The 25,083-nt window shown below is 44.1% G+C and overlaps 1 protein-coding gene across 1 annotated transcript in view; it reads right to left on the bottom strand.

Annotated features, from left to right (window-relative positions):
* Positions 1-1,930: 1,930 nt before the first annotated feature.
* Positions 1,931-25,083, bottom strand: part of LOC147884853 (Protein kinase superfamily protein) — a 42,016-nt gene continuing 18,863 nt past the window's right edge. Inside the window, exons 8-9 of the mRNA XM_087397719.1 lie at positions 14,246-14,322; positions 1,931-2,134 (exon numbers count right to left, since the gene is read on the bottom strand). Coding sequence (XP_087253845.1) covers positions 1,988-2,134; positions 14,246-14,322 — 224 coding nt within the window. The 3' untranslated portion in view covers positions 1,931-1,987. The remainder of the gene's footprint in view (positions 2,135-14,245; positions 14,323-25,083) is intronic.

Raw genomic sequence — 25,083 nt, 5'->3', positions numbered from 1 at the left:
GTGTGTGTGTGTGTGTGTGTGTGTGGTTGTGGGGGGGGTTTCGCTAAGCTCAAGGGATAGTGCTTTTACTCCCACCTTCAAGACCCTGGACAAAGTCTCTTCTCTTTGATTCTTTGGTCAACCCAACTCATATGTATGGCAACCTATTCTGCGGCCCTGATCTATCGTAGGTGTACTAGGCACGGTGGAGAGGCTTTAATTTTCCTTATTGGCATGGATGACCCATAGTAAGCCGTCAATCCTAGAGATGGCTTTATCGACCCATCATGCTACACACGAATCCACCTCTCCCACTCCATGAGGATCTTAATCATGCTGTTTCGTGTTTCTTCACACGTCTTGAGACTCGACGAGTTGATGCCATAACCAGAGAGGGCACATCTGCACCCTATGTGATCTACTAGAGATTGAATCAAAGGATCACTTCGCTTCTAAATGTCCTATGTAATATGAGATCCGAAGTCATTACCACTACCACTTCAAAGCTGGATTTGGTCCCCTATCCAACCTCTAGTCCATCGAGGTGTAGCAATCTTCATTCATAGGCTGCACAAGACAGTGATCCGCTGCTCATGACATAAACATGAGATCAGGAGGCTCAGTGAGCCTCTACACAAAGGGTGATCACCGGTCTTTTCCAACCAAATAGCACAGAGGCGAAGCAACCGAACCCGAAGCGACAAACCTGCTAGGATTAGGGATCTTCCCTCCATGTTTGCCAAACCAAAGAGCCAATGGGGGTGATAGTGACACTTTGCCTGATAGAGAGCTACCACCACCACAAGACCACAACGAACTACACAAGTCGATCGACGTCAATGCTCTATCAAGGTTTTCATTCCTCCACAGTACTAACCACCATCAAAGCCTTCATCGATTTAGAGCCACTTGTCCATTCTCAACCACCCAACGGGCTTATCTCCCTCAGACAACATAAAGAGGATCATCACCATGATACCATATAGTAGAACTATCTCCATGGGTTCAGTTATTTAATACTCATATTTGTATTTGTCTTGGATGCAAATATCCATTTAGCTACCCCACCCATTCGGTTCATTGTAGCTGGTTTTTTCAATCTCATAGAGGCTTCCATCTTTCGAAGACTTTTAATAAAGGTTCTTTCTTTCTTTCTATTACCCCACTTTTCTTTTTCTTCTTGCAATGCCTTCAGAATGCCTCCAAAACTTGGCATGGTCACATTCCAAAGATAGTTTTGTTTTAGACACGTGTATTTTCTTCATAATCCTTAAAATCCCACAAGCATTATCAACCTTGGGCAAATGTACCATGCCAACGTACATGTGTGATGTCAATCTACAATGTACATCAATGTTAACCTTTAAGTATAGAGAAACTTTGAAATGATTTGCCTTATGCTTTAAATATGGGTGAGTGTCGTCACGATAAGGAGGCTATATGCCCTACTCTTATAAAGAGACCCACTATGGCTACGTGCACAATTTCCTTCCTACATGTTCAAATAACAAAAATATGTTAAAATTTTGAACCATAATATTGTTAAAAACCCGGATATTTAATCTATAACTAAACAATATACTTTGGTATTTTGAAGGTCAAGAGATGTGCGAGAACTTCTCAATACTCTTATGCATTCCTTACTATATTCGCGATTAGTTACAGCTTCACCAAAATCCACAAGGCTCTCTTAAAAATACATATCTAAAATGGCATAAAAACAATACAGAATGCATGCAATTTCAAGATACAAACTGAAAAGGCAAGTGGAATGAAATACATTCACATCCCCACAAGCCCACCATCTAGTACACGAAATAAATCTTACTACAAACTCTGAAATGTTTTTCAGACATGAAAAACTACTAGTTGAAGGGGGGGAGACTCGTGAAGGAAAGAAAATGCACACCATTCTGACTTTAAAATGATAAGGATATTTTTTGATATTTCAAATTAAATAAGCTTTTTACATAGGCAATTATGATTGTATCAGTTGTACAAAGCCACTCTACACTCCTACAAGTCGCATGTATTTGTCTAAGATTGAAGTACAGGACGAGCGATAACCAGAGCCAAACATATTATAGTGGTTTAGATAGTGATATAATTTGTACAAATCTGCCCGCTCCTCAAATCCTGGTTGCTTCGGCATGACCTGAAACAACAGCAGCAGCTATAGTGTTAGGACTATCAGGTAAGTACAACCAGCTATCGTAAGTGAACTAAGCAGTGGAAACTTTTGACATCAATAGACTGATCAGAAAGAGCTTTTCTTCGCAATGTTTGAAAGTGGTAGCTTAAGGCGGCAGAGCGAAACAAGAAGATGCTTGATAGCGTTTCTGAAAGAAAGAGAGTTTATTATAGTATTCAAAAGACCAAATGGTCTATGAGACTAGAGAAAACTGGATACAATGAGAAAACTAACAGGGTGGAGCCACTAAGGAGGGCATCCACACCCAAGACTGATATCTGAGACCATAAGAAAACAAGGTATTGGGATACACCACGATGTCTCTGTGAAAGAATGCTCTTAGAAAATCATATCAGTCTACAAGAGGCCATGCAAGATTAATATTGAGGAGCCAGACAGTCATCTGTGCACTAGAGCCAGACAGTCATCTGTCCACAATGCACATGTGTCAGGTCATCATTGCTCAGGTCAAGTGTTGGCTGTAAGTTGATGCACTTTTGGATGCCTATTGAGCAAGAGTTTGCTATTGCATTGTGAGCCATTGTTTGGCTGAGATTCAAGCTGATTGTGACGTGGTCCTGTACCGTATCCCCTTCTTCCATAGTCATGTCGTACAGCTCCGTCTCAAGGCCTAGAATCCACGCGTCATTATTCACCTCAAAAAATATTCTTCAGTATGTTCCACCGTCCACGCAGCAAAGGATGTGTCCGCGCCAACTGAATATGCGGGAGCACTGAATCTGCAGTGGTGCGAATGATTATGGCCAGGGCCTTCACATCACACATCACCCAATCCTTCACTGCTATAAGGTCTGCGAGTGACGTAACTGCCGCCACAGTCACAGTGACTGCAGTTCTGGTCTCTGTGGCATTAGCTCCACTTCGATCATAATCTCCCAAGTTGATCTCACTAGGTGGCTGCATACCTTCATCTTCCATAGGGGGTAACTTGACCCATCCAGCTTGCCCATTTCCGCATAGTTTGAAGTAGTACATCGTTCGACAATGATAATGAGCTGAAAGAGGTAGAAGTTTCATACACTGCCTGAATTTGAGTCACCCTCCTTGCAAGGGCACTGGTCCTTCAAACGTAGAAGCTCATTCCCAAAGCCTGAATCAGGTCGTCCTGGCCTTCGAACTCCCACCACTTGTGACCTTCCATCAAGGATCTGATACCATGTTAGCGAACACAATAACGGTATGCACAACGGAAGACCACCCAAGAGTAGATGCTCCTGATTGTTGTAGAAAAGTCTTGACCATTGAATTGATGTCCACTTGCTTTTCTTTTTTGTGTATACTATCCAATCTAGTCTTCATCTACACATTGGGTTTGAACTTGCGAAACTTTTTGCCTTGGGAGACTGGCACTGGGTCTTCAATGAACATTTGGTATTCAAATATTGGTACCTCTGCTATGCATGCACCCTCAAGGCCCTTTGGGTCCCATTGTAATTTTGGTGGTTTCGGCTTGGGTGGGCTTGGGTAAATATAGTTCCAGAACTCTAGCTTGCATCCTTTCAAACTCATTGAAGTGCTCCAACTTATCCTTTTGGCGTTGCACACGCTTGTTTGACTTCCTTGACTATTAGCTTTTTTTTTTTAAAAGAGGGTCTACCTTGAGATACTCTACTACCATTAGTGTGTGGAGTATGGCCAAGTCGTTATCAAAGAATTGACCTTCGAATGTGGCATTATTCACTTTTGTTTCTAGATCCCAATCAAATTCTTCACTATATTCTTCAATGATGGCCTCTTCAAGATCACTATCCCATTCTATACCTGTCGTATTGTTGATACATCCACCTCTTTTGATTCATCATCCCAAATGGTGGTTCTAGCTATATCATTTGTGCATCCAAATTTGGCAACATTGGATGTGTTTTCTTGCAGTTTATTAATTGTGGCCAATGGGTGTGGTGGAAGAAGTGTCATCAATATTCTTGGGTATGGTGGGCTTGATTTTCCCAAGTCCCAAATTTAATTTTCACCGTAGTATCCCTATCCTAGATTGTGATCCTATCTATACCCCAATCACGGAGTACTCAAGCCTCTCTAAGGCATGGCATTCCTAACAATATTTGGTAGGCTGTCCATCCTTGGTGAAGATCTAGTATAGTGAATTGTCTGAGTGAACTTAACTTCTGCAATTTTTGTTGGCACACTGACTTCATCTTAGTGTGTTCAGCTAGGCGTATGCTGAATGTAGCATTACTCATTGGTGGTAGTCTCCATTCTTCATAGAGATATTTTGCAAGAATGTTGACACCTGCACCACCATCCACTATTGTAGGGTATTGGCCGAAGGCTTTATGTTCAAGCGGGATGGTTACATTCTTTATGTCATCCTTAGCACCAAATTTCACTAATATAGCCTTATCTTCCTCTTTGGTTAGTGGGAGACATTGTGCCAATTCTATCCAACCCTTGAAATTTTCCCACTTTGTAGGACAATTTCTCAATAAGGTTCCAATTGGAGGATGGTGACGGAGATGGAGGATGGTGATGGAGATGGAGATGGAGACCTACAAGCTAGATTCCCCTGCCCACCACTCAGGCCAGACTATGGTGCAATAAGCCATGGAAAAGACCTGGATGAAGAGATGGAGGAGGAGAATGGAAATCATGAACCTAAGAACTCACACAACAGTATATTCAAGTCTCAAACTTATTTTCTTAATGTGTACTATGCATAGATGTACACACAGTAATTAGACAATGCTCATAAGAGAAATGTAGAACCTGTTAGAATTATAGATATAATTCAGCAGTGACCAATGTAATTTAATAAGCTAGTTAGGGGCACTTTTCCCTCTTTAAGAGGTTTTTCCCCCTAACCGCAGTTAGTTCACTAACTATGGTTAGTGACTACTAAGGTTTTGTCACTAGGACAAAACCTTATCTCTCACTCTTTGAGTTGTACTCTTTACACTCTTCTATTTCAACTCAGCTATCAGGCTTTCAGCTTCCAAGCTCACTCTTTTGCTCTCTCTCTCAATCTCCGATCTCACAGAACCCGCCGGAGGGGGAAAACTCGGCGGCAACTGAAATTTTGCTACTCCCGCAAATTTCAAAGTTTCACACCTCCCACCCATCAAATCTTGGAAGATTAAGTACCTGCAACTTGTCCTCGCCCAACAAGCTATGTTCAGTGTGCCCTCCCTCTATCAACAAAGTGCTGCTTAGATGTGGGACCCTGAACACACACAAGGCTATTCTCCTACCTCCATGGCACTTCCAAAACACTTGGCTTGCGTGCTCTCCTAGAGCCTGAGTTGGCCTCGTTAGGGTGCCCCACACTCACACCTTCCGACGAATCCTCATAGACCTTCGTAAGGCAGTGCTTGGCATGGAAGCTTGACCTCCTTGCTGCTCCAATATGCAGCCAATGGTGGGGCACAAGTTCAATCTTCCTTGCTGCTCTGATAAAAGCCAATGGTGAAGCTCTTGAGTTCCTTGATCCCTGCAGTCAACCACCTCAATTGCTACACCAAGACGCCCCTAGATTGGACCTTGAGGCAGGCTGGACTGCTCCACAAGTTGCTCTTCAAATCAATGGTCAATGGGCCCACAAGGGCAGGTTTTGCTTTGCCCCAGCTGTTTTCCAAGTCATTCCGATCAGTCGTCACAAAACTGTCCCTAACATCCCACCCACCTGGTTGTCGTGATCCAGCCCTGAAAACTCTGTTCTAGATCTGTTGTCACCAAGTTGTAAATACTCCAAAGTCAAAGTTCCAATTGACCATTTATTGATCATAATTAATGAGTTCTTCATTTATTTAATTATGTTCAAAAAGTTATATATTTATTTGGTCAAAGATACTTAACTCCAATTAGGTAAGCCTAACCCTGATTAGGAAGATTTGGCTTAGGCCAAGATGGTTAACTACGGTTAACCAAAGAACCAAAGCGCTAACTTCGTTCAGAGAGTGTTGACTTCAGTCAACGAGACTTGGCTTACGCCAAGAGGGTTAACTTCAGTTAACCAAGATGTGCCAACCTCGGTTGGAGAGACTTGGTCATAATTAAGGCACTTTGATTGATGGTCAAGCCCCTTAATTACAATCAAGAGGATTGACCTCGGTTGACCAAAGAATTTGTTCTAGGTTATGTGCGCATCTTTGCTTAGTGGGACGCCCACAGAGTCTAGAATTGATTTGCATGCAAAAGCGCTAACAATTAATGGGTGCCATGGCTATGTGCGCTTTGATTAATTGTTACAGGTGTTAAGCGGGGTTGAACGCCCAAGCAACAGGAGCCTTAGCAAGCATTCGGGAGATCACTCGCGTGAGCAAGTGCTAAGAAGACTCTAAAGTTTTGCCCTCTTGAGGCATGTAACTAGGACTTGGTTAGGAACTAGTTAGAAAATTGACAAGTGGCTATTGCCAAAAGAATGAGCTTGAGAGCTCTTGTAATCATTTCATGTTTTTTGAAATTTTGTAACAGCATCTCTACGCTGAACTCATGCACTCAGAAATTTCTCCAATAAAGACCTTCGGGGGGGTCCAACCTGACTATTGTAGCCCTAATTTGTTTGCAGAGAGAGAGAATGAGAGAGATTGTTTGCTGGAAATGAGTGCTGAGATCAGAGATAGTGCTGGTTTGCTGAGCATAGCATGAAAGCGCAGAAATTTATTAAAGAAGGTAGATTATATTGGTATCAGAGCGCAGCTATACTGTCTTTTTAAACAGTGACGATCCAAGGAATTAGTAATCCAAAGGGATGCACGATGATGGCACACAACACTTGAGCCTACGCATGAGATTGACATAGGGAATGAACGTTGAGGGAGCATCCACGCTTGCAAGCTACTTCCAGAGCAACCCGTGATAGTATATCACACCTGCAAGATGCGTACGAATCCGTTGATGGCGTGGGTGGATGTTTGAGTTTCGCAAACAATGGCATAAGCGGTTCCAAATGAAACATAACAAGATGAAGCAGACAACGTGTCACCAGTCACTTGCATCTATTCCGTCACAAACCAACCAGATAACAGGGATTGACGGAAAGCTCTGAAGACCACGCTGGGGCGACCGACTTGGAGAAGCTTGCAAAACGATGCGTGTGGATTGTATGGCCATAATCGCACACGTATAGATTTTTGGTGACACAAAGCTACGTTTGAATTTCCGTTAAGCCTTTGTTGTTTGAGACGGACCCAACACGCAAATTCTTGCACACAACCAAGGTCTCGCAACAAATGTTGATGTGTCAAGTCGAGATGCTGATTCCATGAAGGAAATCGTAGTGGTTGCGGTTGTACTTGCACGACGTGGTGCTCTAAACCAGCGGGATGGGATCCGGTGACAGCCAAGCGTGAGATACGTAAGGTGAAACCTTCACGCAGGCGCAGGCCGTGAGTTCTGCAGGTGATGACGTGGCACTTACATGTGGCGCCTAAGTGATGTGGCAGTCTGAAAGCCCACGTGGCACATACATGTGGCAGTGTTGATGTGTCAATTTGACACGTGTCAACTGACATGGCACTCAGAATAGCTTGCTGACGTGGCAGACACATGGCATAGGCGGACAGATGATGTGGCAACCAGCACACGTGCTGATGTGGCAAACCCATGTTGGGTTAGATAACTTGACCACAGTTAGTGACCTGGTTAGAGATCCAGTTAGGTTGGCTCAACCCGACCAGTCTGGTTAGTGTAATCACACTGCAACCAGCTCAGTTACTCAGGTTAGAGGCTCAGTCACAGACTAACCAGTCTGTTCATCTAACCAAACCAGAGCCAATTGGTTGTGTTAGTGTAACCAGACAGTTATCCATCCAGTTACTGGAAAAAAAAGGGTAGAATTTTTGTCAGTTTTTGACTATCAGAAACAGTTTTATTTGTCAGAAAATCAGCAAAAAAACACAGGACATTCAGAGATTTGTCAAAAGGGAAATGCATGCCTTTGAATAGACAAAAATGGGAAAACAGATGAATTCTTAGTGCTTTTCGCAGCAGCCAGAAAAGGGGTTCATACTTTTGGTTTATGCTTTGAGTTGACAGCCTATTACTGGCACAAGTCGTGAATGCAATACACCTCTTGTTGAGGTATTTTCTCCTAGGCTGAGTGCATCAGCTACATACACAGTGTGTGTGAGAGTTTGCAAGTCTCAGATAGTTGCAGTGATGGCTTCGCAGCAGAATGCCATGCCCTCCCATGAGGAGAGTGCCAGGAATGATCAAGCTATGCAAGAGCAGAGTCAAAAGACTGAGGCAAGTAACAAACATTTACTGGCACAGCTCAAGGAAGCCAAAAGGGATCCATCGTTTCGCAGGCTCATAAATCCTCATGCAGAGAGTTTCTTTTGGGGCAACCCAGAAGGTGACAGCCAAAAAGAGATCCCTAGACACAGTTCATGTTCAACCTATAGATGATGTTTCCAGGAAGAGCAAGAAACCTTGAAAGGAGGAAAGCAAAAAGAGGAAAGCAAGTAGCCAGAAAGGGAATACGCCTTCCAAGAAGAAAAAGGCTAATCATCATCATAGTTCGTCTTCTTCTTCTAGCTCTACCTCTTCATCCTCATCATCGTCTTCTTCTTCTGGATCATCAAAGCCAAGAAGAAGAAGAAGTCTAGCAAGAGAGCAAAGACCAAAGAGTTCAAAGAAAGCAGGAAGTCTGTTAGGTTTGCAACTTTTAATGGCCAGTATGGCCAAGCAGAAAAAGGTGTGCACTTCATTAGACAGTTTGATGCATCTTTTGGCACAGAGAGATTTTCAGAGTCTCGCTGCCTGCATGATATCATGTATGCCCTTAAGTTGCTTGGTACTAACCACAGCCTGAATCTTTGGCGTGTGACCAGAGCTGTACTTCTTACCTGGGTCTTCTTTGAGACCTTCTTGAAGGGGGTGATTTGCAAAAATGCATCCCAAAATTTCTAGTTGTAGGCCTCTACTGTATCTTATGCATCCACATGTAAGCTCTCGCAGGCAACAAGGACATGGTCTTTGAACTGCTTTGACATAAACTGTTTGTAGAAGGCTTTCTTGAAGCCCTTCCAGTTTCTTGGAGTAGTGCCAGCTGTAGTCTGTGCGCTCCACCATGCACTTACACCTAACCATGCATATGCAGGATCCCACCACAGTGCCTTCTCTTTATGCCGGGACAGTAGACAAGAAAAGCCAGCCACAGCTCAAGCAGAGAAAAAGGAGTTTCCCAAGGCTCCGAAGAGGGAATTTCAACCTCAGAAGCCGAGGGGAAACCAAGCGCCAAAAGCCTTCAAGGGAAACCCCAGTTTTCCCCTGAGCAGATAGCCATTTTTCACAAAGAGGGGAAATGTTTTAGGTGTGGGAAGGAAGGGCATGTGGCTGCCTAGTGCCCCGAGAAGCCTTCGGATTCAAGGGAGCATAGAAAGCCACCAGGACAGCAAAAGCCGATGGCAAGAGGAATTCCGGACATTTTGGGCCAAGTGACAAACCCCGAGGAAAGAGAGTTGCTGCCATCTTGGGGCAAGATCAGGGACCAGCAGGCGCTTATATTGTTTGATCCCGGGGCTACAAATAACTTCATATCAGAGGATTTAGCCCTGAGGCTGGGGATAAAAACGAAGGAGTTGGGCAGGGCTCTAGATGCTGACCAGATTTTATGTGGGAACCCTCTGCCAGTGACTCCCCTAATAGGGAAGCTCCGTCTTCATGTACAAAACTATGTTGGCTGTAACTCACGCCATCCATACATGGAAGCACTATCTTTTGGGTGCAGACTTTACAATTAAGACAGATCACCGAAGTCTGAGATATTTCTTGACTCAAACAAAGCTCTCCGAGAAGCACATGAAATGGGCAAACATGCTGTCAATGTATCATTTTTAGATTGTCCATACTCCAGGAGCTCAAAACAGAGTGGCAGATGCCTTGTCTCGAAGACCCCACGTGAACAATGTGACTTTTGCTTATCATAGGGATCTGGAAGACATGAGGGAGCAATATGCTAATGATGCAGATTTTGGTGAGATTGTACAGCAAGTGCAAGAGGGGCAGTCCACCAGTCACTATTCCCTAAAAGATGGGTATCTAATGAAAGATGACTGCCTATGCATCACCCAAGAGATGAGGAAAAAGATTTTGGAGGAATGCCATGCACCTCCCTATGCTGGGCATAGAGGAATTACAGCTACAACTCAAGCATTAGAGATGTATTTCTTTTGGCCAACGATGTGGAAAGATATACATCAATTTGTTACAAAATGTCTAACCTGTCAGAAGGTCAAAAATGACAGACAGAAGGCACCTGGCCCACTCATGCCTCAGGCACCGTGGGAAAGTATTGGGGGGGGGGGGCGGGGGGGGGCAGCGCAACTGTTGTCCTGGGCCCTAGTGTGTTTGGAGAGAGAGAGAACGATTGAGATTGTTTGCCGGAAATGAGTGCTGAGATCAGAGATAGTGCAGGTTTGCTGAGCATAGCGTGAAAGCGCAGAAATTTATTAAAGAAGGTAGATTATATCTGTACAGCCTCCTGCAGCCCTCCATACAGATCCGTACATAGGCACATGCAGGCCCGGCTTGCTCTTTGTCATCCCTATGCAGTTCTCTCAAGCTCTACTTGCTTCAAAGCTCCATGTAGGCTTCCAGATGTACCCAGCCGCTGCCGACTTGTTCCTGGCCACCAGACATGCACCAAACTGCGTCGTACTGTTCCTGATTGCCACGTGGCTGTTCCGTACAAGTTATGTCCTCCAGGGAGACTCGAAACTGCCAGGTAAGCTTCTATATGTGCTGCCTACATGGCAGCCCATGTGCTGCACATGTGTGGAGAAGAGATTGAAAGGGCTTTCTGTGCAAAAGTAAAGCTTGAATACCAAAGTAAGTCCAACATAGAGCTTTGGCAAAATTATGCGCTATTCTATCTGGGAGAAGTGCGCCTTCTTTGACTGGTCTTTGTGTGAATTCTCCTCGTTCCAGCAAGCATTGGTCATCAGACTTGGACACAAGAGAGCTGTAGTGTGGCCTACCCATGGCTAGAAGGAATTAGAGGATAGTCGCGGCTATGGGCAGAATTGCGGGGAAGTTGCTGAGCAAAGGAAGTGTCGGCACGGGCAATAGAGGCGCAATTTCGCGACAAGCTTCGAGCTGGAGGTGCGCCCTACAGAGGTTGTTCTACAACAGAAAGGGCTTGGCAAATGATTGCGTGAAGGCAGAGAATAGAGCTAAGAAAATTCTGATGAGAAAGAGGGCAGAAATGAAGGAGGAGGAGGAGAGTGGAGAAGAAGATGATGAGGTGGCATATTGAAGCCAGAATGGGCTAGGGGCTCAAGGAGGCTCTGATACCACATGTTGGGGAGTGGGAGAGAAGATGGACATCATGGAGAACAGTGTGGGAACCAGAGGGAAAAATGTTACATTGATTTGAGAGAAAGTCCTCTCTTTTATAGAATGGGAGAGAGGGTGGCCTAGATCATAGGCACCTCTCCTACATCAAAGGAAATCAATCCCTACATCATAGGGACTCCAAAATATAAGGCACCTCCCCATGTGGGGGCCTTTGCATTACACCATCACTTATGTCATAGTCTAGACACATCATAGCACTTACTGTGCTACACACACACACATGATCATAGGACAAGCCCTTGATCACACAATTCCCAACAAACCGCACATTTAGTTCTCAAGGGGATTGTAAAGGAGGGGAGATCGCAACCTCAAAGACCAAAAGCCCTCAGGTGGTCATAGAGGAGGTGGAGATCACAATCTCACAAAGTATTTTGTTGCTTCATGGACATCAAGAAACAAAGTACAGCAAAGTATTTTGTTGCGTCATGGACATCAAGAAAGCACTTGACAAAGTATCAAGTGTTCAATTGTTTAGAAGACTAGTAGTCCAAGAAACCACAGTAGAGGCACTCTATGAGAGCAGGGTAAAGGCTGGACAAAAAATTGTCAATACCGGGTCAATCAAGGCTGTCCTCTGTCCCTAGCATTACTTGACAACTATTCTTACGAGATTTCTAGCTCTATAAATATGCTTGGACAACAGAGCTCGCTCTTGGCCCACACCCTGCTCTGCCGATCTTATTGCACATTGATGATGAAGTTTTCGTGTCTTCCTCTCTTGACCTACTCACACATTTGAAGGTCAACCTTGGCTCCCCCCAAACAGATCCGATACATGCACCATTTTATCAATCATACAAATAGCCTAGATCTCTTTTGTGATGACTAACTCACATCTAACTAGAGGTTTTTGCATAAATGCCTCCACAAGACTAGCAACAAGCTTAAGGCCCATTTCCCAAAAGGACAGTATATTGTCAACAACAGAATACATGTATGCTCTCAAGTCATAGAAAGCCCATGCCCCTCTCTCAATCTTCACGCCTTCAAGTAAATCCAATTTTCTCCTCCTCCTCAAGGTAGAGGCCTCTAATTGGATAGACAAAATAAAGAAAGCTTACAAAGAGTTCACCCATGACTACCCTCGGGTGGACATAACAAAGTTGCTTTCACTCCAAGAATAGTTGAGTGGAATAGGCATCAATACCCCTCTCCTCTTAAGGCAGAGTACTTTGAAGTTTGGGCTTAACAAATATTCAAGGTTAGTTGGCTTGCATGGTGGAAGGTGCTTCTTAAGGCCAAACCCTGTGAGAGGAATAGTTGAGTGCTCAGTTAAGCAGATTCATGCACAAGCCTAGTAAATAGCATTGGCAGGCAATGAAGCGTGTCTTCCGATACTTGAAAGGAATGCAACATTTGGGACTATATATGATGATAAGTCTTCAGTGGTTATAACTTATGCATGCTTTCATGGACAGTGACTGGGCTGGTTGTTACAAAACTCGTGTGTCTCACATTGGCTCTTCATGCACTTCTTGGTTCAGCACGAAGCAACCTACAGTTCCTACTTCGAGTTGTGAAGCTGAGTAAAGGGCAGCCCTCACAGCCACTGTAAAGTGTGTTTAGCTTTGCACGTTACCTGCTCCATCCTCTCCAGTCTACAAGATTCAGGGCCAACAAGTTCTCAAGATGGAGGCAAAGGATGTGACTCCTACCTCCCGCATGTGCCCTTTGCCTTCACCAGAGGATAGCATCTGGGAGAAAAAGTCCAGCATCACTACTTGGAACGTTTGGGTGTAGTTTTGTGATGGGAGACCATCAAGTTCCCCCAGCAGCCACCATTTGGCAAGATATTATCTACACCATGAGCGCCATTTAAGAGCATGGGACTCCATGTTCAAGAGTGTTGCCGAAAGGTGGAAGCTTTTCTGCAAGGCTTGACATGCAGATATCTTCTATGTCATTACCGCAGATTTATGCACGTAAGGTGCTGAGGGTTTCTGTGTCCGTTGATGCATTGAAGGCCAGCGCATTGGAAGAAGCCACAAACACTGCAGTTCTAACCTTATGATCTCAACCAAAAGATTGAAAACTATAAAACACCATCACCCATAGTAGAGCTAGCTACTAATATCCCCACCAACACATCAATGTCCAACAAGGCTGTACACAAGTGTATAAACATGCCCATGCGCACATCTACACACCCAAACACACAAGAACATCATATATGCAAGCTCTTCATATTATGTCTCTCAAAACTATTGAGATGAAGGGAGGACTGAGGTGTGACGCCGGCTGGCGCTTAAGGGAAGAAAAATTGAATATTAGTCTGCATCTCTATTTATCCAAGCTACTGCTGCCACCAGGGGAACGAGCATTTCATTTTAGTCTCTCCCTGACGAACACATCTCCAGTAAAGACCTACTAAATCATGAGAAATGTCATCCAACTGGCATTGCTGATGGTACCATACCTTCTAATATCACCAGCGACATGGCTGCTGGTATAACACTTAACATAGATGCTGGCATACCTTGCGCAACCGTACAGAATAACCATACTTCAAACACAAGAAATAAGTCCACTTCAACATTCAAAAATGCATCCAGACCACTGCATACTTCAGTCAGTACTGGGGCATGTATTGATTGAAAATATTTTTGTCATCCACTTTGGGGTCAGGTTTTTCAAGGGCAGATCAACTGAAAGTTAAAATATAGCAGAAATCACACAAAAATCATTAGCTCGGGAATCATGTTTGAAAGAGCACACAGCATTTAAATAACCTAGACTTACTTCAAAGTACGCATTGTAGAAAGAAGATCCAAAACCAGCACACCATGACATCCCAAACTCCGCTTCATTGTGTCCATCTGCTCAATTCAAAACAGATCCATCAAAGACTACATCAGGCTTAAGAGTAAGAAACAAAACCATTCAATAAACATATATTGGAACACCCTATCCCATCTAATGAACTTCCTCTCCAACAGTACTACAACTCACAGTTAGAGGCACAACAACCAGATTATTATTGTCCTTGTCTACACCAGCAAAGTTTCAAATACTTAGTGTCATTTCAAAGCAAGTAACCCTTAGCTTAATTTAAGACAGCTTTACATTGATTACAATGAAGCTTGTAATAAGGAATCCCATAATTGTATTGAATTCAACTTCATAGATACCACAGTTAGACTTGCTTATTGTACTGGGATCTTGGCTGAAACCTACGATCCTTTAAGAATGTTTGACCTGTTTTTCTACACATTGCAGGCACACTTCATACCTGCCTTTGGTGTCCTTGCAGATGCAGTTCAGCCTCAGTTACCAGTCGATCAAATGTGCAGTTCAGCCCTGGGGTTGTGACCTTGTGCCTGGGGTCTTCCCAGCAGTTTATTGCGAGATCCCTGATCTCCTGGTGTCAATTGTTACTTCCTCCACCGCCACTATTCGAGTTTGCTTGGTGTGCTCTCAGTTTGCTGTTCGCATTCCACTGCACTTTCACAGATCATGCACTTACTTTCTTCGGTTGCATGCATTGGAACGTGACTTTAGCAGAAGTGACTACTAGAAGCCTCTACTTCTCTACTTTAGTTATGTGTAGGGGATGGCCACATGAGCTCTAAAGTTGCCAAGTGGCATGTATGGTATACTTTCTAAAAGTATCCCACTACAACTAAATTTCTTTCCTTAACTTTTTGCAAAGCAAACTTTGGGGTACCTTCTAAAAGTATTTTTCTAGGACACCAATCCTTTTAGAAAAGTTATAAAAGAAGGGAAAGTTTGTGGCTTGCATGCCACGCCTTTTCCATGCATCCTAGCCCCTCATGCAGCCCATGCATGTTTCGCATGCAGCCCATGCATGTTTCGCACACTTTGCATAGCCCATCCAACCCCTACCTCAGCCACCTTCCCACCCACGTAAGTTCACCAATACTTCACCAAATCGACCCCTCCTGGCTGCAAATGATTGCTCCGTCAGCCCTCTTTCATCCTAGCTAACCTACTACAACTCTACCTTGCTCTCGCCTCACCAATCTCGAGCAATACCTGCTCTCTTTTCAAGGGAGAAAACTCTTCCGTATCTTTTTTCTCATCAATGAGCCAAATCCTGGCAATGGAACTCAGCCCAATCAAGCTGCTAGACCCTCTACTCCAACACAAGTGCAGGTGGTCCAGATTCAGGCAAATGTTCTTCAGAATTTGTTCAATCAAATGCAAACTACATAGCAGCAGCTATTAGTTTTGCAACAAACTCAGGAAGCCCACAAGAAACACTATGGTATGCCCTCCCTTTCTCCTGAGATTTATTCAGTCAAGAAGAATGAGAGGACTCCAGAATATGTGTGTTCCTGGTTAAACAAGTGGAGAGCTCATTTCGCCATCATAGATTATTCTGAAAATTTCCGTCCTATACTCGTTGAAATGTATCTAAGAGGGAAGGCCTTCACTTGGTGGCAAGAGTTGAAGGCAAATCCTTCCACTCCCAAGACTTGGGCAAAAGAGTGCCTGCAACAAGACTCTGATGAGCCAGAACTTGTCAAAGGGTACCAGATATCTCCAGACTTCAGGGATATTACTACGAAGTTTCCTAACTTCAATCGACAAACATTACGCTTGTTCTTTGTGAATAGTTTACCTAAGGATTATTAAAATGAAATCCGAAGGCACAAGCTGCAAACACTAACAAGGCTATCAGTTTTGCAGAGATATTTGACAATACCTATGGACACAAGGATATAGGATTTCACCAGCGCCACGAAATGGAAAGCCCAGACAAAAAAACAATCGTACGAACCGTTGAGCCGGTAACTCCAAGCATAAAAAGGCTAACTTCAACAAGTAGATGCCGAGGACTCTTGCGAAGAAGCCTCGCATCAATTCTCCAACACAAGAGGAAGCCTGAGCCCCTTCTACTTCAAGTGTGGTAAGCCAAGCCACATGTCTAATGCTTGTCCTTTGAACCGTGCCAAAGGTAAATAAAAAGCTGCTATCTACTTCATGGAATCATGTATGCCAGGTAATCCTTGTCACATTGCTTGAATTAATTTCATTTTCTTTTTTCTAAATTGTAAGAAATGTCATTTTACTCTCAATGCGTTTGGACCCCATGAATCCGTACGGTGGGTTACCTCAATGAGCATCCAGTTCACATCTTCTTGACTCATAATTTTATTGACACTTCTCTTTTACAAAAGTTGAGCATCCCAACGATTCCCAATAGTCATCGCTACATCATTAATTTTTGCGCTTGAAGCCACAGAATCTTGGGAAGAGATGGTTCCAAATCTTCGATTGGTGGTTCAGGATTACTCAAATGATTGTCTTTCCATGTTATGAGATTCGATAGAGTAGAACTTTTCATTGGAATGAAGTAGTTCCTTACTAAGAACTGTTGGGTGCAGGAAGCAATGGAACGGGAGTGGAGTGCGGGAAGCAAACAACAAGCTGGAGCAAAACATAGTACTGCTCAAATGGATAAGAGGAAAATACAAAGGGTGGCCTATATGGCCCCCAAGTCAACCATATGGTTGACCAAAGAAGTCAACTCATAGAGTTGACCTGACCTACAAGGCTCATACTAGGGCTAAGTGCTAACAAACCCCCTCCGTGGTATGGCTGAAGTATCCTGGAAATATCTCAGGAATACCTGGAAACTACATCATGGGTGCACATATTCGTCCCAAAGGGATATAGCAACCTATGATATGTACAGAGTGATCCCTCACGTAACAAACGGAGCCAAGTGTAAAGCATGTTGAAATGCCTCAAACTTGGGATGCGGTAAAGCTTTCGTAAAAAGATCTACTAAGTTGTCCTCGGTGGAACATAGGACAATTGGATGTCTCCACCAGACAGTCGCTCTCGAACATAATGATAGTGGACTTCAATATGCTTTGTGCCCGCATAAAACACTGGGTTTCTAGCAGCCGCCAAAGCACTCTGGTTGTCGGTGTAGATCGTACTAGAGTCGGATTGAATGATATCAAGATCTACAAGTAACTTGCGAAGCCAAACGCACTCCACTGTAGCTGTGAAAGCTGCTCTGTACTCAACCTCACAACTGGATGTGGCAACAAGAGGCTGCTTCTTGCTGAACCAAGAGATGCATGAAGCTCCAAGCATAACACAGTTGCCGCGTGTGACACCCTAGTGTCGTAACATCCTGCCCAGTCGCTGTTCGTGAATACATGCAAAACAAGTGGGACCTCTGAACCATAGAGTAAACCCAAATGCTGCCTGGCCTTCAAGTATCCAAAGACCCGTTGCACTGCTTGCCAATGCTGCATACTAGGCTTGTGCATGTACCTGCTGAGCTGGGAAATGGCATACTAAAGATCAAGCCGGGTATGACAAAGGTATATGAGGCAACCAACAGCCTGCTAATAAAGAGATGCATCAAATGGCAGACTTCCATCCTCGGAGGAGAAATGAAAGCCAGGCTCCAATGGAGTAGAAATTGGCTTGCAATCCTCAAACTGGAAGCAATCAAGGAGCTGTCCAATATACTTGGACTAACTCATCATTATTGTAGAGAAGGGGAAAGGGACAGATCTGATACCAATGTAGAGAAGGGGGAAGGGGCAGATTTGGAGATGGGGAGAGAATAGCAGAAGGAAGGGAGAAGAAGAGAGGAGAAGGGGTAGGAGAGAGGAAGAGTGAAGGATGAGGGGATAGAGAGATAGAGAGAGGGAGGAGAGAGAGTGTGTGTGAGCGTAGGCAGCACATAGCAAGGAGGAGGAGGGAGAGTAGATAGGATTAGATGTCACATCAAAAAGCTACATAGTAGGGGGTGGATGGGGACTTATATAGTCCCTCCACATTTGCCACCTAAAGGACCTCTAACTTGGCCCTTTTTTTCCCCTTCATTACAGCCATCCCTTCCCATAGAATTTTGCCCTCAAAATTTCACAATATGCCTGTCCAAAAGTGCAGCAAACAGCAAATAATAATCAGCCCAGTAGGAGATAGGGGTTGTCCTGGACAATGCTCTCTGGCTGCCATGAGTTCTCATCCTCAGGAAGTCCCTACCACTTGATAAGATACTCGGTGTAGACTTTGTTTCGGAGTACGTGATCCCTGAAACCCATGATGCGCTCCGAAACATAGAGTATGTGGCCCTCCTCATCCATAGGTGGTAGCTCAGGAAGGACTTGGATATGCTGTCTGACATGTGGCTTCAGCAAGGACACATGGAAAACATTATGAATCCTGGAGGTCCTAGGTAGCTCCAACTCATACGCCACCTCGCCAACTTTGCGGATGATCCTGTAGGGACCGTAATACCTGTGAGCAAGCTTCGTGTTGGTGTTACCTTTCAGCGAGGCATAACGATTCTTATGGAGGCGTAAGTGCACAAAATCCCCTTCTTCAAAAGACAGATACCTCCTATGTTCATCCGCATACTTCTTCTGCTTGGCTTGGGCATCCTGCATATTCTTTTTAGCCAATTGCAGAAGGGAATCCATACTCTCCAAGTCATTTCTTGCTTGCTGATTTTTCACAGCCATGTTTGCAACTAAAGATGGCATACCCACTGTGCATCCATACATAGCCTCGAACGGGCTCATGCCAATAGAGATGTGCTTGGTACTGTTGTAACAAAATTCAGCAAGTGCCAACCACTTATCCCAAGACTTCTGTGTGTCATAACAGAAATGCCTCAAATACTCCTCCAGCCATTTGTTCACCCTTTCTGACTGTCCATCCGTCTCAGGGTGGTAAGCAATGCTAGGTGTAAGAGAAGTACCCACTGCTGTAAATAATTCCCACCAAAAGTGACCCATAGATTTTGCATCTCTGTCGCTAACAATCTCCCGAGGGAAACCATGATGCTTAAAAACATGCTCGATGAACTGCCAAGCAACCTGTGATGCTGAATAACGGGTCTTAGTGGGTATGAAATGGGCCTGCTTTGTCATTCTGTCAACCACCACAAAAATGCTATCCCATCCCTGCTCTATGGAAGGCAACCCTGTGATGAAATCCATAGCAATGTGAGTCCATTTGCCTTCTGGAATAGGTAATGGCTGCAAGAGACCCGCTGGTAACCGGCTGTCTAACTTTATTATGCTGGCAAGGCAAACATTCACTGACAATTTAACTACATCCTGCCACAAGCCATCCCAGATAAAGCTCTGTTTGACCTTTTCATATGTCTTAGTAATACCCGCATGTCCTGCCACAGGAGATGAGTGCATTTCCTATAAGACCAGCAGTTGGTACTTTGAATCTGGCACCAAATAAATTATGTCCTTGCACCACAACAGCCCATTATGCAGCTTAAATTCAGCATGCCCCTGGCTCAATGGCCTCTGTAACTCCACAAATATGGAAGCTTCCTTAGAATCCTGCATGTATTCTTCCTGAATACCATGAATCCAATCCTAGTTGATGGTAGAAATGGCAGACAAACTGCAAGCCCACATACGGGATAAGCCATCTGCAACCATGTTTTCTTTCCCTTTCCTGTACTCAATGTCGAAATCATAAGACTGAACCTTAGCCAGCCACCTCTTCTGCTTCATTGACAAGTTGGGCTGCGTAAGGAAATATCTAAGTGTCCTATGATCTGTCTTAATCTTGATTTTGCTACCGTACAGGTAGTGGTGCCATTTTTCGAAAGCATGGAGGATAGCCAACATCTCTTGATCATACACATGATAATCCAGTTCCTTAGCATCCAATTTCCTACTTTCAAAAGCAATTACCCCGTGTTCCTGCCTTAGCACAGCCCCTAATCCTTTGCCACTGACATTTGCCTCCACAATGAAAGTACGTGAAAAATCAGGGCATGCCAACACAGGAGCATGAGCGAGGGAAAATTTCGGGTCTTCAAAGCTGCGCTGTGCATCTGTAGACCACATAAAAGCATCCTTCTTTAAAAGTTCTGTCAGAGGGGCTGCCCTCTTGGCAAACTTGCGAATAAAGTGCCTGTAGAAGGAAGCAAGACCTAGAAATCCCCTCAACTGAGTAGGGTTGCGTGGCTGCGGCCAATCCTCAATGCATTTCACCTTTGCAGGATCCACTCGAATGCCATCCTTGCTCACAATGTGACCAAGATACTCAACCTCTTGTACCATAAAAGTGCCTTTGCTGGCTTTAGCATAAAGCTGATGCAACCTCAAAATTTCCAGCACTTGCTTGACATGTTTGATGTGCTCCTACTTATCCTTGCTGTAAATGAGAATGTCATCAAAAAATACCAGCACATATTTGAAAAGGAGAGGCTGCAAAATCTTGTTCATGAGTGCCTGGAAGGTAGCTGGTGCATTGGTCAATCCAAAAGGCATCACCTTGAACTCATACAGTCCCCTCTCTGTGCGAAAGGCTCTCTTGTGCTCATCCCCAGCTTTCATTCTATTCTGATGATAGCCGGACCTTAAATCAATCTCAGTGAAAAATTGAGCACCCTTGAGTTCATCCAACAGGTCATCTATCCTGGGGATTGGAAACCTGTTATTGATGGTGACCTTATTCAAGTCTCTGTAGTCAATGCACATACGGTAAGAACCGTCCTTCACCAGGAGCACAAGGGATGCAAAAGGAGAAGTGCTATGAGTGATGAAACTCTTCTGAAGTAAGTCCCTCACATGAGTTGCCACTTCCTCCCCTTCTACCTTAGAAAGTCGGTATGGGGCCTTATTGATTGGCTTACTGCCCGGTTCCACGACTATGGCATGATCTACATCTCTTCTCGGAGGCAACTGTGATGGCAAATCAGCAAACACATCTGCAAATTCTAAGGGCAATCTCTGCATATCACAATCATCAACACGGGGAGTGCCACCCTCCTTCAACTGCCTTGCTGAAATGACCTACAATTTAGGAGCTGCAATACCATGCAATGTAATTGATCCATCCCTGTGGACAAAGCTGAGTGTTAAGGCATTGAAATCCATGCTGATTTTGCCCAGTGATTGCAACCAATCACAACCCAAGACAACATCTATTGGGCCCATGTCAAGTGCCAAGAGAACACCTGCAAATGTATAGTCATCAGAGAACTTAATCCTTGCATCTTGGCAACAAGATCTACTGATCATGTGCCGTCCATTGGCCACTTCTACTCTCAGCCCATGGTCAGCAATCAATCCCACCCTCTGTAAGGTCTTGCAATTAACAAAACTGTGGGTGCTACCTGTTGGGGTAAGTATGATCAAGGGCTTGCTCTATGGTGCATATGTGCATCTAGGGGAGTCACATGTGTGTTTGTGTGTGTTGTAAAGTCACATCAAGTGCTATGATGTGTCTAGTGTGTGACCTACGTGATGATGTAAGACAAAGGGAATCCCACTGATGTAGGGATTGATTCCCACTGATGTAGGGACTGATTGCCACTATGTAGGGAAGGTATTACCTTCTCCCCCTTTCTATAAAAGAGAGTCTTCTCTCTCACAATCATAATAGAGATCTACCATATTGCTTACATTGTGCTCTCACACCTCTTGCAAGATGCATCTATTCTATCCTACAGGATCCTACAATTGGTATCAGAGCTTTAGGTTCTAGATCTAGCCTAGCCTAGCATTAGATGCTATCTCAAGCATAAACTACAAGTTTCTTCATCTTCTCCATTTTCCTCCTTCTTCCCCAAATCTTTGAGAGCTCTGTTCTCTGCCTACAAACGACCATTGCCCAGACCCTTTGAGCTGCAAACTCCTCTTGTATGGGCGAACTTCCAGCTGCAAGCATTTGCTGAAATTTCGACTGTATGTGAAATGCCAACACTCACACTCCTCGAGGAACATTCGCGCAATTCTGCCTCTGTACCTACCTATCTGCAAATTCCTCTGAGCCCGTGTTGGACGACACTGAGGGCAAGCTGCTGCTGAAATCTGAGCTCATTTGGACAACAGATGGAGGAGAAAATGACGAAAAACCAGTCGACTTTCAAGCTACTGGGATGCAACATTGCGCCTCTCCTTGCTGGTAGCCCTTCTCTGGTATAAGCCCTTCTTCCTGCATAAAAATCCCCTTGAATAGAGCTATGAGCTGTGAGAATTGCACCCTCCAAGTTCAGGCCTCTATTTTGAATAGTTTTGACAATGTTATGAGTTTGATGCTACATTAGATGCTACTTTAGCATTTCTGATGTTTTAAAGTGATGAATAGCTTCAGTACAACTATGGCTACAGCTTTGCTTTTAGTTGCTACACCTGGATTTTCTTGGAATGCTTTCATTTAGGTTTGTATTTTGGTTGCAAGCCTTTGCTATTCTAAACATGCAAGTGAAAACATCATTTCCATTATGTTTTGTATTTTGGTTGCAAGCCTTTGCTATTCTAAATGCTTGTATTTTGAAGCTCTTCAACTCTTTCTAGCCTTGTAAGAGAGTAGACACTGCCCATTCTGAGTTAGACCCTCTCATGGCTACCATCTTGAATATGGATAAGTTCAATGGTAAAGGCTTTCACACATGGCAGATGAAGGTTTTGATGAGGGAAAACCTCTGGGGGCTTGTCAAACCGGCTTCAACTTCTTCTTCAACAGCCTCTAATGCTGGAGAATCCTCAGCTCCGACACACCCGGCAAGAGATCCTGCTAGAGAGGAGAAAGCTTACGGCATCATTGCTCTTGCCTTAGGAGATGACTATATTCATCACATCTCTGACTTGAGTCTCCTTCAGAAGCTTGGCAGAAGCTTGACATTATTTTTGGTGCTAGCTCTCACATCTCAAAATTGTCACTTAAGATTGCTTTCTTTGAATTGAAGATGGCTAGTGGCACTCCTTTGGCTGCCCATGTCAATTATATGCAGAGTCTCATGACTCAACTTGCTTCTATCAACTCTCCAATCACTACAGATGATGCAATGGCAGTATTGCTCAAAAGTATGCCTGAAGATCATGATCATGTTGTTACCACTTTGAAAAATCTTCCTAATCCTAATCTTGAAGGTCTTATTTCTGCTCTTCAAGAAGAAGAAAGGCACATGGAATTCCGAAGAGGCAATGACACAGCCTATGCCATAAAAATTCAAAAGGGCAAGTTTTCACCTTGCAAACATTGTGGGAAGACTAATCACCTCTCAAAAGATTGCTTCAAGATCAATCCATGCAAACATTGTGGCAAAAACAATCACCATGAAAAGTTTTGTAGAGCCAAAAAGGAAGAAGCTACAAAGTCGGAAACTGCCAATCTACTTTCATTTGATGAGTCTCCACATGATGAAGACTATGCTTTTTAGGCACTTTGTCTTTTTTGTTTATCATCACTTGGTCAAAATTTTGAGGTTCTCTGCCTAGAGTAGTACTCCAAAAAGAATATGTAAATCACCTCTCGTCACCATATGATGTAGACCATGTGATATGCGTTTTGACTATCCCATTTCTGTGAAACTCACACCCTTGGGAACCCTTGCTAGCATAAGATCCTAGCCATAGATTAATCCTTGACCACCATGAGATGGCATGAGAAACTATGAGACTAGATGAATCCTTGACACTGCAAGAGGCAATCCCTTGAGGGGGGTTTGTTGGGGTAAGTATGATCAAGGGCTTGCTCTATGGTGCATATGTGCATCTAGGGGAGTCACATGTGTGTTTATGTGTGTTGTAAAGGCACATCAAGTGCTATGATGTGTCTAGTGTGTGACTTAAGTGATGATGTAAGACAAAGGGAATCCCACTGATGTAGGGATTGATTCCCACTAATGTAGGGACTGATTGCCACTATGTAGGGAAGGTATTACCTTCTCCCCCTTTCTATAAAAGAGAGTCTTCTCTCTCACAATCATAATAGAGATCTACCATATTGCTTTCATTGTGCTCTCACACCTCTTGCAAGATGCATCTATTCTATCCTACGGGATCCTACACTACCGCTGTCCACCAACACATGCACAATCCTGCCAGTAATCATCCCTGTTAATATGATAGTATCAGCACTTTTGGCACCCATCAAGGCATGCATGGAAATAGTATAAAGTGTTCGCTGGGCATCCCAATAAACCTCCTCCTTGTTCACAGGAGTATTACCACCTACAGCTTCACATGCATAAAAAGGTATCGCATCGTGATGCTCCACAGAAAAGAGTGTGGACCTACGGCCTCTCATGCCACCAGTGGGCAGAATCTCATATGAATGCGAAGCATGAGTGTAATGCGCAGTAGCACCACTAGGATTAAAAGGAAAGTCAGTGCCCTTCGTGGCTCCAGTGTCAGGAGCCTCATCTGCATCATCATGTGTATTTGCCATCTCATCCTGAGACGTATCCAAAGAACATGGGGCATCAAACAATTCCTCGTCATATGAGAGATCAATGATCATGCTAAGCTTGGCAATACCACTGTTGCGCATCTTGCACACATTCCTGTGCTCAGGAGTTCATTTCTCACCACATTTAAAACATAAGTTGGCCTTCTTTCTGCTGTCCATTATTGCCCCTGTATGCTATTTTATCTCAGACTGCTCATTTCCAGCAGTAGGCTTGCCTCCAAGCTTGGCATCAGGATACCTGTAAGGCCTGGCATACGGCATCTTACTACCCGAGACAATAGGAAAGCAAGGAAATGGTGCTGCTGCAGATTTCTTGTCAGTTCACTCAGCAAACTTAGGCTTCGACTCAGCGTCATACCCCGTAGCATGCGAGCTGCCCATGGCATTTCTGTGCTTGCCAGCATATTTAGGCT

Source organism: Dipteris shenzhenensis, chromosome 26 (genome assembly GCF_047967505.1).
Source record: "Dipteris shenzhenensis isolate YYH24624 ecotype China chromosome 26, Dip_SZ_1.0, whole genome shotgun sequence".
Lineage (NCBI taxonomy): Eukaryota > Viridiplantae > Streptophyta > Polypodiopsida > Gleicheniales > Dipteridaceae > Dipteris > Dipteris shenzhenensis.
The sequence above is the reverse complement of the archived record's forward strand: the minus strand, read 5'-3'. Positions and strand labels throughout refer to the sequence as shown.